The 17,464-nt window shown below is 37.5% G+C and overlaps 1 protein-coding gene across 2 annotated transcripts in view; it reads left to right on the top strand.

The window, feature by feature from the left end:
• The window catches only part of ARHGAP15 (Rho GTPase activating protein 15), a 602,789-nt gene that overhangs the window by 83,160 nt on the left and 502,165 nt on the right, over positions 1-17,464 (top strand). For both annotated transcript variants that reach the window (XM_032411154.1, XM_032411161.1), the window contains exon 5: positions 14,061-14,122. In XM_032411154.1, coding sequence (XP_032267045.1) covers positions 14,061-14,122 — 62 coding nt within the window. The remainder of the gene's footprint in view (positions 1-14,060; positions 14,123-17,464) is intronic.

The raw sequence follows: 17,464 nt of genomic DNA, 5'->3' as shown, positions 1-17,464 counted from the left end.
TTATCTTTGGGCTTTCTCATCCTCAACACCAAAAATATTTATTTTTCTAGTTCAGTCTTTTATTTTCATTCATTTTGCATGTTCTAGATCCCCCATCTCCATTCTGGCCATTGTTCTATTACTTTCTTTGTTTTAGACTAAAAATTCCTTATAAGGATTATCTACTTTTATTGTGGTTGGTTTCTCCCCTCCTTTATGTCTTGAACCAACTCCATTTAGACCTTTATCTCAACTACTAATCTCCTATCGAGGTCATCAATTGCTTCTATATTGCTAAATCTATTGGTAAAGTCTGTTTTCTCATTAGACCTCGTAATTTAACCCAACTGATAACTCTCTTTGAAACACTTTCCTCATATGACTGCCATGAGTAAACCACTTTCTTATGGATCTCCAATGAATTAAATAGCCACCCATTTTCCATTACCTTTGCTGGTTCATCTTCATCTTGTAGCTCAACCTAACTTTTCTTCTTTCTCTTTATATTTATTCCCTACAGTGTATCGTTCAGTGCCCCGGTTTTAGGTATTATGTTACACTAACCACTTCTCCAGCGTGGCCCACTGCTCTAAGCTCCAGTACTGTATGTTGTGGCGTATTCACTTTATGTCTAACATACATCTCAAACTTAACATATCCCAAGCTCATTCTGATTTTCTCCCAAACTTGCTTCTTTCAACCTTCTCCATTTCACTAGATGCTAACTCCATTCTTCCAGGTTCTTCAGTCAAAACTCTTAAGGTCATCTTTTCTCATAACATAAACTTAAGCATCTGTTAAGCTGTTTGCTCCATCTTCAGAATACACCAGAATCAGTTCTCTTCTCACCAACTTTATGCTATCTCATCTCTCACCTGATTTACTGCAATAGCCTTCAACTGATGTGCTGCTTTCACCCTCGCTTTCTACTTTTTATTTTCAAAACAAGGGCCAGAGTGACCTTGTTAAAATGTAAGCTAGGTCATGTCACTCCTTGATTCAAATTCTTCTCTGGCCTCCAGGATCTCCCAGGGTAAAGGCTGACAAACATGGAGGGTTCATCTTACCAGATCCTACTGGTATCAGCTATCTCTCTGGCCTCACCTTTTCCCTTCTTCTCCTGGCTCATTCTGCTCCAGCCAAGCTGACCTCCTTACTTCTCTCACAGGGCCATTATACCTGCTCTTTCCTATGTCAAAATGATTCATTTTGTGCCTCTGTTCAAATACCACCTTTTAAGATAGGTCTTTCCTAATCTCCCTAAAAACAAATAAATAAATAAGAAAACACACCATTGCCATTCACACTCCTTTTCTCTTAACCTAATTTAACTTTCCCCGTGGAATTTACCACCATGTGGCATACTATACAATTTCTTTTTATTTGTTTTTTTGTTAGAATGTTCTGTGAGAGCAGGGGTACTGTCTCCTATATTCGTAACTCCATTCCCATGATTATAACACTTGCTAGAACATGGTAAGAACTCAGTAAATGTGTGTTAAATTAATGTACAAATGGAACAGTTAATGGTTTTTATTTTTACTTGCAAGTTTGTAATACACAGATCTATACTTGTGTACTTTCTCTTCATTATCTCATCCTATATCTTGAAGTGCTAGCCAGTCATTTGTTCTACTGTGTCTCCTTGTCATCTTAGAAGTGAATTCTCCCAGACTGAACCCATCATCACTTTGTTCCCCAACTGGTTTCCTTTTCCATCAAGCCTCTCTTTACAAGTAGCAACCATGCCTCCAGGCTTAGAATGCATTTTCTTGGATCCTCTATCTTATCCATAGCCCATTAAGCAAGTCACTATTTTCCAAAGCAGTTTCTCTGCAATGGGTGTGGTGCCCACATTTTTCTTTATGGTTATACATACATCCTTGCCCAGGCCTTCAGATGCTTCTGATGGCGGCCCCCACCTCTCCCCTAGACTCCACTGTGCTCTTCCCACTGATCCTGCGTAGCAATTCCACACCAGTCTTCTGGAAACGGTACCTTCATTACTTCATTTTCCTTGTCAAAGCACTCAATAGCTTCTTATTCTCTATGACATCAAGTCTATAGACTTCTCTCATGGGTCCTTATTTATCTATTTATTATCTATTCCCAAATACACACCCTCAAGCTAGGGATGGTAACATGATTAAGACATGGCTTTTACCCTGAGAGTGCTTGGATTTTCTGTGACAATTAATTTCTTCATCTTGGCACTCTTTTGTATTGTTCACTCTCAGTTCATGGGTAATATACTTGTTCCACGGTTACACTGTAAATACTTTGAAGTTAGAGGGTCATGACTTGTATTTTCTTTATTATACCATACTTCCCCTTACATTGCTTTTGATACTAGGGCTTGCTCAGAAAGGACATGTTTGTCAACTGATTTAATAATAAGATATGAAAGGTGTATTAAAATTATACTGTTGATTCAGATGTTAACAAATATATGCGTGCTATTTGTAGAGGTTCTCTATGAGAAAGATTCTCTAAAACCTGCTGGGGGGAGAGGGGGGAAGGGCAGGGGGAGAGAGAGAATTCCAAGCACGTTCCATGCCCAGCTCAGAGCCCAATGTGGGGCTTGATCTCACGACCCTGAGATTATGACTTGAACTGAAATCAAGAGTCGGTTGCTTAACCAACTGAGCCACCTAGGCACCCCCCCAATTAAATTTTCATTATCCATTACCATTCACACTAAGGCTTGAATTATTTCTAAAATCTATAAAGTTTTCTTTGTGTCTGACTAATCTAACCTTATATTATTTTTTACCTAGACACACATATTGTTTCCCACAAATCTGGTATGTTCCTTACTTTCATCTCTACTACTCCCTTCCTTCCCACTATTGCTTCTGGAGTCAGCCAGAGGTTCTCACAATAGTTTCCCTTAGCAGTACCAGTCAGGATGAACTATTATAGATATAATAGTATACATTAAAACATTTTAGAAAATAATAAAATTCTTTAAGTTGGTGTTATTACTCATTATTTTTACCATATGGATTTTTGAGCTTATTTATGTCCAACACTTTTTGCTATATAAATCTCATTTCCTTTATTTCAGAACTCCCCTGAACATTTTCTACAAATCATGAGAAGCCTTGGCTTTAAGCATAACTGGCAAAAGTATCTCATTAGATCTACCCCCTTGGAGAAAAATGATTCATTTTACAAAAGTGGAATCTGCCATGGTGGGTGCGCCAATAGATGCTATCACCCTCCGGTAGCCAGGCTTCACCTCTCAATGCTCCCTTTAATGAAGTAGACTATGATCAACATGGTTAAACAGAAGCATAATGCATTTGTTTTGAATACTGGCAAAAATACATTTCTAGCTGGAGTCTAAAATCTCATGGCAGAAACCACCCAGTTCACTGACAGGTGACGTCATTCATGCCACATGGTATACAACTCCATATGCTATCAATGCAAGAGATCTAAATTATTTTCTGAGAATCCGTATGGTTGCTTAACAAGTACTGTAATGCAGCAAAGATTTTAAACAAGAAACGTCAAATATACTAATATGTGTTTGTTTCCCGATCTTGTATATTTCATGTTGTAACTGTTCATGATACTTAATTATTTTCAGGGCACTTTCCCTTTTTGCCTTAAAGAAATGCTCGACAAAAATAACCATGTTTATAACATGCTAAATTTTTATCATCTTTATTTTTATCAAAAGAGTATGAGACAGTCTATGGATAACCCTGCAGGAGTCAAAAGCCTGTGGCAGGTTTTAGAGAATCATCTGCTACCTCCCGTGCTAGGAGGATTTGTAGGATGGAGCTCAGGAAGTTGCCATGGCTTGGGGGCAAAGCAGGCTTTTGCAGATAAACCTTAAGTCTCAGATTCTACCTTTTGGAGCCAGATATCATTTTGTGGATTAATTAATACATGTGAGGGCTTTGAGGATGAAAGACATTGTAAGCATACAGTGTTTTCTTATTTTAAAACAAAGGACAGCCACTCTGGGGGAATAATTTTATTGATCAGGCTGTGCTTTCCTTAAATTGCAAAAAAAAAAAAAAAAAAAAAAATTTCCAAAAGCTCTTCAGGCTTTCAAAATTTGACTTTAGTAAGATAAAATTAGGCTTTCTGAAATAACATCCTCCCAGACCTTCAAGTTGGTAGTGTGTTAATACTAAGTTATGTAATTTAATAACTCTAATAGAAACCATCTCCTGGTTGTTGCTGGTTCCCGTGCTCTTCCTTTCCTCCAACAAAAGTGTCTTTATTAATTCCTGTATTTGTTGAGGCCATCCCTGTGCTAGGTGCTATGCTAAGTTTGGGGTATGCAAGGATATGCTAAATAGTCATGTCCTTTTCTTGAGGAGTTTTCATTCCTTCAATCTAGGAATGAAGTATTAAACAAGTAAGGGAAGGCAACATTCTTCAAATGCAAATGACAAAACATGCTATGGCAGCAGAAAAATAAGTTCCCATAAAAGAGGGGCTAACCTACCCTGGTTTAAGGAGTCCTAAAAGCACTCTTTGAAAGGGGCATTTAAACTGAGATTGCAGGATACACAGAGTTTGTCCAGCAAAGAACTCAAAGAAGAAGAGGTTGTGAATAGGAGGAACAGCAAGTGCAAAGGTCTGGAGGTCAGAACAAAGTCCATTTTAAAAAACTACAAGACTGCCAGGGGCACCTGGGCGGCTCAGTCGGTTGAGCGTCTGCCTTCAGCTCAGGTCCTGATCCCAAGGGCCTGGGATCGGGTCCCGCATCGGGCTCCCTGCTCAGCGGGAAGCCTCCTTCTCCCTCTCACTCTCCCACTCTCTCTCTCAAATAAATAAAATCTTTAAAAAACTAAAAAACTATAAGACTGCCATACTGGCTTGAATGTAGTGAACAAGGGAAATGGGTTGGGGGTGCAGGGAGTGCGAGGCAGTGCTCAGATGATGAAGGGTCTTGAGGTTCTGGTAAGGAGATTACAAGCCATTAAAAGACAGAAACAGGTTACAATAACATCTCCTATCCACATTTGAATTTCATTTAACTCTAGAGTAGAGAAAAAGAACACACACACTCACCACCACCAACAAAGGCTATTAACATTGAGCAATGCTTTCTTCCTTACTGCCTAGAACAAAATTAGGTTATAACGAAACAATTGAATTACGCTAATAAATTGCCCAGACAGGAACTGGGAAGGCCATTCCTTTCTGAATTCCAATGACAGGCAAAGAAAGAGCAATGTATTTAAATCAAGGACACAAAGAAATATAATTTAGGGAAGAAGAAAGAAGTTGAGGATGAGGAAGGAGAGGTGGGATACAAGAAAAGCCTCCAGAAGACTGAAGAAAACTCTTGAGACACAGAGATGTCCCCTCATCAGCCAGTTTCCCAACCAGAACCTGGACTTGTTTGGTGGAGGCCAAATGAAACACACTGGTTTCAAGATGAAAGGCTCAGGAAAAAAGCCACGGGAGTTCTTAAACATCCAATAGCAGCTTTTTCAAGATGACATTTTGATGAGTTAGGGGTAAATAAATCAGAGACATGTGGGTAAAATTTCCCTTGAAATACACAGGGGTTTAAAATGATGGGGAAAAGCACTTGGCAACATATAATATATGCTTTGCCAAACCCAGTGTTTGAAAAACGGTTCAAGACATTCAGCAGAACCCCAAAGCCCAACATGTTCTCTCATCCTCCGAGAAAGTGAGAGGGGTAGGATGTCCATGAAAGCATTGCACAACATATATACTAATGGGTGTAAATAAGTTGCAATGGGCAAACCATGCCTAACTCTGAGACCTGAAATCAAGACCAGCCTCTCTGAGAATGCTTAGTTGCTCTTTCCAGACACCGCTCGTGTATGACAGAGAATCATTTTTCTTCACTTTTCTTCTGCTCTCCTTTTCATGTAATCACTGTATCCAACTTGAATTTTGGTTCACCACTCTTGAAACATATATACAGAGTAAATTATGTATTTATGTTATGCCAAAGCGCCATATTTCATTTTTGAGGTATTTGTAAAGTAGTTCTAAAATTAAGCATCTAATTTTTATTTTATTTTATTTTATTTTATTTTTTTAATTTTTATTTTATTTTTTTTTATAGATTTTATTTATTTATTTGAGAGAGAGAGAATGAGAGAGAGTGAGCACATGAGAGGGGGGAGGGTCAGAGGAAGAAGCAGACTCCCCGCCGAGCAGGGAGCCTGATGCGGGACTCGATCCAGGGACTCCAGGATCATGACCTGAGCCGAAGGCAGTTGCTTAACCAACTGAGCCACCCAGGCGCCCTAATTTTTATTTTAAATTAGTGCTTTATATGATGTACAGATAAGCTGGATTTTTAAGGTGATTTTTTTCCCCTCTGCTTTCGTTTCCATTCTTAATGGACTGTGTCCCCTGCAAGTCCATAAACACTGTCAACCGATCTGATATTGCAATAAAGCTACAACCAGTATAGAAATCACTGGAGACTGAGAAGAAAAATGTAGGCAATGAGTCCCACAGAAGAGAGTGGTGCAACCTGAAGACAATGTCACAAGAAGGAAAGCCAATGGAGATATGTAGGATGAATATATATAGCATGGTGATTATAGTTAATAATATTGCAGTCTATCCTGGATATTTGCTAAGAGAGTAGATCTCAGGTGCTCTCACCACAAGAAATATTTGAAAAGGTAACTATGTGAGGAGATGGACATATTAATTAACTTGACTGGACTAATAATCATTTCACTATGTATGTCAAAACATCATGTTGTACACTTTAAATAAATACAATTAAAAAAATAAAAAATTAATTAAAAAATAAAACCAATGGAAAGAAGAAGAAATATCTATTTCTGTGGATAGTGGAAAGATGAAGAAGAAATTAAGGAAAAAAAGAGAAGCAGCATCTGGGGGTAAAATGACATAACCAGATGTATGCTTTTTGGTAGAAATCATCCAAACAAACAATATTGTCAACAAAGTACTGTGATCTATAAAAAGTTCAGAAAAAAAATATAGCAGGTACCTTACTATTAAATAGGAAAATAATTAAATGCTACATCTGTTTGAAAATGATAGTGGCCCAGGGTTGTGGTTATATAGAGATGATGCAGAGTTCTCATAGAGGAAGGTCAGTCAGTCATACGGAAGGTTTCACAGGGCAGCACTACTTTAGAAAGCTCACTCCAGTTCAGGGATGGGCCCGCGTCAGCTTTGTGGATCTAGAAAGATTTCGTTTCTCAATGATCAGGATCCCTTGGAACTATCTCATAGTAACCGAATTTGTAAGAGGCTGATATATAAACAATAACTCTGATTTATAAATTTATAATGGGAGATATACTGATTACCTAAGTCACCCCTGTTATACATCAAAGGACCTCAGAAGCTGAATTAGGAGTCAGAGGGTTGCCAATGAACAGAAGCAGAACAAAGAGTAAAAGAACAATAACTTAAATACATCAACAGAGCAAATATTGTAAAACATAAGGGCTGTGTGATTCTGGTGTTAAAAGTCAATCCCTTCTCAAAAAAAAAAAAAAAAAAAAGATCAGTCCCTTCTCATCAAAATCTGGAGAAAGTCTTCAATTCAGTCCATTTCTATTCATAAAGATGCATTTTAACAGAATTCTTGTGGTGGACTGGTGTAGATGAAAGCCTGTTCTTTTCGATTCGACTTCTTTTATCTGAGAACAACATGAAGTCTTCACATAATAAATGGTGGTGTCTGTACTTACGGTTACGGGCTGGTCTTTCTCCCACGATTGTTACCATTAATCACCGGTTGTCTTCTGCACTCCCGCCTTGTCTGTGGCCTCCAACTTAGGTTGATAAACAGGTGCTATCTGGGCATCCCACTGCCATTCATTCTTCTCATCTATATCTTGGCGCAGTTGTGTCTGCTGTATACTTCTTCAGTGCTAGCAGACTGGCTGGCATCCAATCTGGACAAATTGCTGATCTTCCCTGCCACTTAACATTAAATAGGGCTTCTAAGGGACATTGGACAAATAGCTCAAGAAGCCAGATTCAGCATCTAAAGATTGGTTGACATTTCTTAAGTATACAAAGTTCAGGGAGTGCCTGTACTTTAAAGAACTTCAAGTTGGCCTGGAACTTGGCATTTAGTATCCTAAATTTAGACATAAAGCTATACATATTTTTTTAAATTACCAGAGATAAGACCATCTGAGCCTTAGATGACCAGCATACTCAACTGTTATTTAAAGATTATCATTCCTTCAAACCATGGGATTAACATTAGAGTAGGAATAAATAATTAGAATAATTAATATGGAACCATATATGAATCCACAAACAAAATACATAACAATCTTCTGCTTGTTTTAATACTTCTTTCAGCTCCTATGAGCCTTCCAGAATAACTGATTTCTAGTGCCTGAAACATGGTGAGTTATTTCAAAGCATCATGACAAGAAATAATAAAGTAATTAAATCTACCTCATGGAAACGTTGCTTGCCAGCAGGGGACTTAACATAATGCAGTGCTTTTCAGTGTGGGAAGACTGGTTAGAATTTTCTCTTCCAGAGCAGAAGCTGGTCTGATTCGCTAAGATGACTAGAGGGGAGTATGCTATCCAGTCCTCAAAAGAGAGGAATATGAGCTCACAAGTGTATAAGCTCCAATAAGATTAAAAGGGTCCTATTAATCTTTGAAGTCCCCTTGTAAGCAGAGCAGCTGGTATTTAAGGGGAAGGGGAGGTTACTAATTGAAAATTTGTTGAAAGAGTGAATGAGTGTACATGAAGTATAGAAGAGGCAATTGAGAGAAATGAACACATGATCCCAGAAATGGGAACACGTGCATGGTGATTATACATGTGTATAACTACATGTCAGTACATGGAGACATGTGAACACATGTATGGTAGTAGTAAGTGTAGTAAGAGTATGTAATAGGAGGATTATTAGCTGCCTCTAATGACCTGAAAGGCAGCTTGGACTTTGGAAGATGACATAGGAGAAGAAAATGAACTTGCTATTCACCTCTTCCTCTTTCCCTCTTCTGGGGCCTCTCTCTGTCCATGGCTGGGAACTCTATTGGATTGACCAAGACCATGGGAACTAGCTCAGCCTGTTTGATGACAATGATGTCATACTGATAGAACCTTAACCTGAGAAATCCAGCCCCTGGCCTCAATCTCAATATCCTGAAAAAGTCCAGAGTATCTAGAGAAACATTTCTTATAGATTGAAGGAGAGAAAATTTTGATGTATCTCAAGCCTGCTTGTGTTGGTTTCTCCCTGAAAGAGTATTAGTTTTTTCCTTTTGAATTTCTCTTCCCTTTTAAAAGAAATGTCCATCAATAATACATTCTGGGCACTACACATCCATCCAGTGGTCTTTTAGTGAATTTTTTGGGGGGAAGAGGGCAATATTCTTAGTTGAGAATGCATGCATCGATTTTTATGATGGGTTGAGAAGTTTTGTAGGTTTTTGGTAGATAAATTCAGACTTTTGGTAACTATTTTATTGCAATGGGGAGAAAGCTTTAATAAAACAATAAAATTTGTCTATGGTTACACAACAAAATTTCTCAATATACATTACTAAAGAAAGGGACCATCTCTGTGATGCTAATTGCTACTGAAAACATTTTTCTTCTAAACATTTGTAGAAACCAGTGATGCCCAGTGTTAAACACTGAACTTATTATATGGGTTTCAGGGGGGTAGACAAACAAAATTTTCTGGCACTGAGGAAAAAAAAGGACAATATACATAGAATAAAAGGTGGGAAAAACAAATAGATGCAGCCAAGCACAAAAAATACACCATTATTAGTAGCTTCATATTATTTATTAAAAATGTATTCATCAAATAGATTTTAAAAAGCAAATACTGTGTTTTGTATTAGGAATATAATAATGAACAAGCCAGAAAAGATCTTACCTATGTCAGAGTAAGTCTTGTAAATAGCCAATTCATTAACTGGTGAAATCTTAGTGGTTTGGGACAACTCATTTATCCCCAAATATCTCTTCCTTTCACCTGTTATAGGTAGATGGATTTTTTGGCTTTTTCAGTTTTCTATAAAGATTTTTAACAACATTAAAATAGTCACTCATGCATCCACTAATTTGTTTAAACAATATTTATATTGTGATTACTGGTGTCAGTAAGTACTGTAGGTGCTGGGAATCCGGGGTGAAAGGTAATCACAGCACAGGGGCAGGTACAACCACATACAGTAGTCCCCCTCATCCACGATTTCGCTTTCCATGGTTTTGGTTACCCATGGTCCATCACAGTCCAGAAGTAGATAATCCTCTTTCCAACATATTGTTAGAAGGTCAATAGTAGCCTAATGCTATGTCACAATGTCTACATCATTCCCCTCACTTCATCCCCTCAAGTAGGCATTTTATCATCTCACATCATCACAAGAAGAAGGGTGAGTATAGTACAATAGGATATTTGAGAGATAGAGACCACATTCACCTAACCTTTATCATAATATATTGTTATAATAATTATTTCATTTTATTCTAAGCTATTGTTGTTAATCTCTTACTGTGTCTAATTTATAAATTAAACTTTATCTCAGGTATGTATGTATAGGAAAGAACATAGCATAAATACGGTTCGGTACTATCCATGGTTTTGGGCATCCACTGGGGGTCTTCAGCTCTTGGTATCCTCTGCAGATAAAAGGGCACTACTGTAAATGGACAATTATAATATGACCCAATAAATGCTATGATAGTGATAATGGTAGAATAAAAATGGGGATTTGGGACAAGGGCACCTAAAGGAGATTGCAGAGGAATCTTGGAAGGACCCTCTAACAATAGACAGACTACATTTTAAAGTAGATTTAATATGTTTAGGAGTTTATGGGTTGGATACATAGTGGGGTGGAGTATTACAGTAAAGGGGAAAGCATATAGGGTGGAATTGAGGGAATGTGGTCCTTTGATCTTAGGAACTTCTTTTTTTTTTTTTTTTTTTTAATTTGAGACACATATTTATTCAGTTATTGGCAAGCAAGTTCAAATGAGTCACTTAACCTCCCTGAACTTCACTTCTTGTTTCTATAAAAAGGCAAAAGTTATAGTCAGCATCTAGTTCAATTCCTGTGACTTAGTATGCATTTCAGAAATGTTTTCCCACAATTTTCCTTCACAGAAACATTGTGACATACTATACATTAATGTATTTGGTACAGTATGAGGTATGGGAATATAGCAATTTTAGAAACTGTGTAAATATATGATATTTTATTATAATATTTGACTATTAAAATAGAATAGGGTTCTTATGGTGGGAGAAGGCTTAAGAGGTACCTGACCATTTTCTATACAGTATCAAATTAAATCCTCCAATAACCCTTTAGTGAATAAAATATCATTTTCTACATTTTATAAATGAGAAAAAAAAGTCACTTACCCAAGGTTGTATAGTTACAAAATAGTTGTAAGATTTAGATTTAAAATGGAGGTCTGTTTGATTTTAAAACACTTGTTTTTGTTTTTTTTATTATGTTATGTTAATCACCATACATTACATCATTAGTTTGTGATGTAGTGTTCCATGATTCATTGTTTGCGTATAACATCCAGTGCTCCATTCAGTACGTGCCCTCTTTAATACCGATCACCAGGCTAACCCATCCCCCCATTACCCTCCCCTCTAGAGCCCTCTGTTTGTTTCTCGGAGTCCAGTCTCTCATGGTTCATCTCCCCCTCTGATTTCCCCCACTTCATTTTTCCCTTCCTGCTATATTCTTCTTCTTCTTCTTTTTTTAACGTATAATGTATTATTTGTTTCAGAGGTATGGGTCTGTGATTCAATAGTCTTACACAATTCACAGAGCTCACCATAGCACATACCCTCCCCAATGTCTATCACCCAGCCACCCCATCCTTCCCACCACCCGCCACTCCATCAACCCTCAGTTTGTTTCCTGAGGTTAAGAATTCCTCATATCAGTGAGGTCATATGATACATGTCTTTCTCTGATTGACTTATTTCACTCAGCACATTACCCTCCAGTTCCATCCACGTCTTTGCAAATGGCAAGATTTCATTCTTTTTGGTGGCTGCATAATATTCCATTGTATATATATACCAAATCTTCTTTATCCATTCATCTGTCAATGGACATCTTGGCTCTTTCCATAGTTTGGCTATTGTGGACATTGCTGCTATAAACATCAGGGTGCATGTACCGCTTTGGATCCCTACATTTGTATCTTTGGGGTAAATACCCAATAGTGCAATTGCTGGATCGTATGGTAGCTCTATTTTCAACTTTTTGAGGAACCTCCATACTGTTTTCCAGAGTGGCTGCACCAGCTTGCATTCCCACCAACAGTGTAGGAGGGTTCCCCTTTCTCCGCATCCCCGCCGACATCTGTCGTTTCCTGACTTGTTAATTTTAGTCATTCTGACTGGTATGAGGTGGTATCTCATTGAGGTTTTGATTTGGATTTCCCTGATGCCGAGCGATGTTGAGCACTTTTTCATGTGTCTGTTGGCCATTTGGATGTCTTCTTTGGAAAAATGTCTGTTCATGTCTTCTGCCCATTTCTTGATTGGATCATTTGTTCTTTGGGTGTTGAGTTTAATAAGTTCTTTATAGATTTTGGATACCAGCCCTTTATCTGATATGTCATTTGCAAATAGCTTCTCCCATTCGGTCAGTTGTCTTTTGGTTTTGTTGACTGTTTCTTTTGTTGTGCAAAAGCTTCTTATCTTGATGAAGTCCCAATAGTTCATTTTTGCCCTTGCTTCCCTTGCCTTTGGCGATGTTTCTAGGAAGAAGTTGCTGCGGCTGAGGTCAAAGAGGTTGCTGCCTGTGTTCTCCTTTAGGATTTTGATGGGCTCCTGTCTCACATTTAAGTCCTTCAACCATTTTGAGTCTGTTTTTTTGTGTGGTATAAGGAAATGGTCCAGTTTCATTCTTCTGCATGTGGCTGTCCAATTTTCCCAACACCATTTGTTGAAGAGACTGTCTTTTTTCCATTGGACATTCTTTCCTGCTTTGTCGAAGATCTTAGGTAACTTCTAAAAGCTTTTAGCATTTAGTACAGGGGAGAAGGTTGAGGGCAATTCATCTATAGTGAAAAGATGGAACACAGGGTAAGGACTTGAGATAAGGGTATGTGGGAAAGACGGGGGAAAGTGGCAGTAGGGTGCTCAGAAATCAAAATGCCTGTTAAAGACTTTGCTGGGAGTCAACTCATCACAATTTGCGTTGTACATTTATTTACCCTAGTACTCCACAAAAACCTCTGTGAAGTTATCACAAATCATTGAATCTCCTTTAAGAAACTTGCCGTTGTATTAACAATGAAAGCCAATAAATACGAATAGGAAAGGAAGCAAATCCACATTATGAAAGAAGATAACGAAGTAGTGCTACTACAGTGTTTCTTGGTGACTGAACAAAATGCATGAATTGTCACCATTTTAAATGCCCTTTCATGGTTCAACTGGTTCAGACACTTGGTTCCACTGAATTCTTTCCACTTTCTGGCCTCAGCAGATACATGAGGTGGTGAGGATTAGAAGTAAAAAGGAAGAACTTTTCTAGGGGTGCCTGGGTGGCCCCGTCGTTAAGCGTCTGCCTTCAGCTCAGGTCATGATCCCAGAGTCCTGGGATCAAGCCCCACATTGGGCTCCCTGCTCCGCGGGAAGCCTGCTTCTCCCTCTCCCACTCCCCTTGCTTGTGTTCCCTCTCTCACTGTGTCTCTCTCTCTGTCAAATAAATAAATAAAATCTTTTAAAAAAAAAGAAGAACTTTTCTAAGGATGATCAGTAAAATTAAGGAAGGCATTATTAAATTTGTTTTTGTTTTGCCATTTTTAATCAGTTTTGTAAGCAAGTGACTTCAATGCCCAGAAGGAAAAGTGAGTAAAGGTGTATCAACATCTAACAAATCATTCACATTACTCTTTGTAATCTTTCTTTTGGATATTTAACGGCTTGTAATGATTATGATCTTGCAGGCACTTCCCATAAGCTATATATGCATTATTAATGAAGTTCTATGACTGGAAACTTCCATCACTGCAATGACTGTTGGAAAGCATAGGTTCATTCAAAATAATAATGCATAGGGGTTTGTCACAGTTTTAATATATACATTCTTCTTGCAGATGGTTGAAAAAGAAGGCTATCTTCAGAAAGCTAAAATTGCAGATGGTGGAAAGAAACTAAGGTAATAAAAGTTCCTTAATTCACTTTTACATAACTATGATAGTTCTCCATCTCCTCAATTTGTGTCACTGCTGTTTAGAAAGGAAGGCCCTATGGTACGAGACTAGAATATTTCCCTCTGCTATCACTATGATCAACATTATTTTCACTGTAATTACAGTTTTCCAATAAAGCACTACATTCTATATTGTTGCACATAATATTAAATGAAGTGCTTCTTGTCCTCCTGGAACTTGAAATCTTAAAAAACATGCAAATAAATAAGATAAAGGGTCTTGATTTTTGCGATGAACAGATTAAGGGATGAGTGCTCTCATTTTGCAGTGTATAAAAATCTCCCTACAATACATTGGGAGCATATTTTTTGAAGATTGGGGGGTTTGATATACATTTTCTGCTCAGATAAAAATCATTTGAGAAAAATGTCAGATCTGTCAGATAAAAAGTTGAACATTGCGCATTTGAGGTGAAATGAACACAGAATCAGTAAGAGAAAGTAGAAAAAGAAAATAAGAATTCCCCATGCAACAGCACCAAGAAAAAACGTCGAAGGAAAAAATGAGGTTGATAGGTAGAGAAAGATGCTAGACATTCTCTATGGATGGGATATTTAGAAATAATCATTTCCATTTTAGAATGTTTCCTATTTCTCGAGTGCATACTATTATATACTTAGCTTTGTGCTAGGTGATATGTAAGCTACAAAGATATGTAGAAGGTGCTCAAATCGGGAGATAAGGCATTCGCTTATGACTGTATTATTAACAGTTAAAACCATAAAGGATGAATGTACTAATTAGCTACACAATGGGACACTTGTTAATTGTATAATGCAATTCATTACTGGAATGACACTCTGGCCAACAATAGACCATAAAGTATGCTTTTGTTTACTGCCTGTAATTGAGTATGTATATATTTATTTAAAGAAGTAAAACTGGATAAAACAATCATCCATAATTCTGCTGCTTAAAAGAGCTATTTCAATTTTTAAGAATGCACTCTACTTTTGGCTTATATAGTGTTTTATTCTGGGATGGTAAACAGGGCCTTGAACCCTCTTCTACACTGTTTCTGTATAGTAACCCTGCAGCCACATTTCCTTGTAGGGTCCAGGAGAGACATGAATAGGACAGAAGGTCAAATGCAAGGCTGCTTTAAGAGACTGGACTGGTCCCTACCCCACTGGAGAATCTCGCTTAAAGAGTTGGACTCTGAAAGGGCAACAGGATGATTTTTTGACTTTGGCTAACCCAGCCTAGTGTCCTCCTTTTCCTTAGACCTCAATCCCAATTACACCAGCTCAGGGAATAGTGCTGAGGGTACAGCAATGACTCTTCCCAAGATAAATAAGTGAAGACCCTCTCTTACCTTACCAGTTACGTGCTCACAAAGTCTAAAGAGGGACAGAAAAAGACCTGAGGACTTGTCTAAGTTCAGGTTTCACTGGGCCTTGGTAGGGGAGAGGAGGTGAGAGCTGAAAGGAAAGCCTCATACATGGAAGAAGAGGAGATACTGAGAGGAATTCCAGAAAATAAAGATGATGTCCAAGTTTTGCCTGTAAACCGTCCTTATAAAATAGGTGGTGATGTCAAGAAAAAACAGAGGAGCAGAACAAGGCCCTTTCCCCAACTATCTCACATGAATACATTTTTAAGGCAGTTTCAATCAGTATGTATACCATTCTGTATTTGTTTCATTTGTTGTTACTTTAATCAGTTTGCAAATCATTTTTGTGCTCTAGTTTAAATTCATATAAACATTAGCTTATACTCTGTTTTATTGTTATTTCAATCAGTTTGCATACAATTATGCATTCTTTCAGCTTTTTTCATTTAAAGCTATAGTTTCTTCTTTTTTTAGTTTTAGTTTCTTTTTTTTTTAAACATCAGGTGCACAGAATTGAGTTGTTTTACTGTTCAGTGTTGGCTTTATATTATCATCATTCTGGGCAAGACCCCTAGCTGGGTTTATTTTATCTCAGTCTCCAATCCTCACTTCAATCCCCTGTAGAATGTATGTTCATCAGATCCACTCTCCATATACTCATGTGGTTATATGTATGGCATTCTAGTAAATAGTGTATAGTTGTGAGTATGTGAATATGTCCTAAATTGCATAAGCCTTTTTGTGTTATAAACTTCCTTCTGTTTCTTATTACTTTTATTCAATGTTAGTGTTTGGACATGGATCTGTATCTATATATTTAAAATGAGTTCACTTCTTCCAACTGCTGCCCATTTTGCCATTGTGTCCATACACTACATTTTACTTAATCTCTCAGTAGTGGACCCCTAAATTGTCCCTAACTCCTTCCATCCCCCGAACAACATGCAATAAGCCACACATATGTCTCCTTATGCACCCGTTAGGTATTGTCTCCTTATGCACCCGTTAGGTATTGTCTCTGGGGCATATACCCAGGAGTGAAGGATTGCAAGGCACACACATTTATAAATCCATTGAGTGCTGCAGCCAGACTTCCTCCTGGATGAGCGCATGAGTTCACACTCCTGCAAAGGTCAAGGCAGCTTGTCCTGCCATCATCTTGTCACCCAGCATTATATAACTCTCAGTTTTGCAAGTCAATGGCGAGAGAATGTTACTACAGTGTTGCATTTATTTTTATTCCTCTCATTGGCATTTCAGTTGAGCATCACTTCATCCATTTAGAGTTAGTCAGGTTTTGCATTCTGAGAATTGCCTAGGTATCAACTTCAACGATTTTCTGTTAGTTTTCTCACTTTTTGAAAGAACTAATATCATCGAGGTAGTCATAACCTTGTCAACTTTGGACTTTGTAAATATCTCCTCCAAGTCTCTCACTGTCTATTTACCTTGCTGATGAAAGCCCTCAATGACCCAAAATCTTAAACTTTGATCCATATTGGTCCGTAATTTTACTCCTTATTGTTTTTTTTTTTAATAAACATTTTACAAATTGAACACTGTAGATGTAGTCACCATGTTTAATAACACGTAATATCCCATCAGGTTGATGGCACTGTACTATACCAAACCATTCCTATACTCTTCTTTTATTTGAATTTTAAGTTGATTCCAGCCTTATACTAAAATAGTTATAATTGCAGCAAAACTCCTATTGTTTGTCAATGTTTCTTTTTTTTTAAGATAAATGCTAAGCCTGAAATACTTGATTAAATCACATAACCTTTTTTTTTAATGTTATGTATTGCCATATTGCTTTGTCCAATGAGTCGGTATGTTTTTATAGCTAGTAACAAGATGGTCAGTTTAATCATAACCTTGAAAAATTGTGTAGTTTTTATCCCATTGAGAATTTAGTAAATATTAAATAGTATAGCATAGTTGCTATAGTCTA

Source organism: Phoca vitulina, unplaced genomic scaffold (assembly GCF_004348235.1).
Source record: "Phoca vitulina isolate PV1807 unplaced genomic scaffold, GSC_HSeal_1.0 scaffold1, whole genome shotgun sequence".
NCBI lineage: Eukaryota > Metazoa > Chordata > Mammalia > Carnivora > Phocidae > Phoca > Phoca vitulina.
This window is presented reverse-complemented; position numbering and strand designations above follow the sequence as displayed.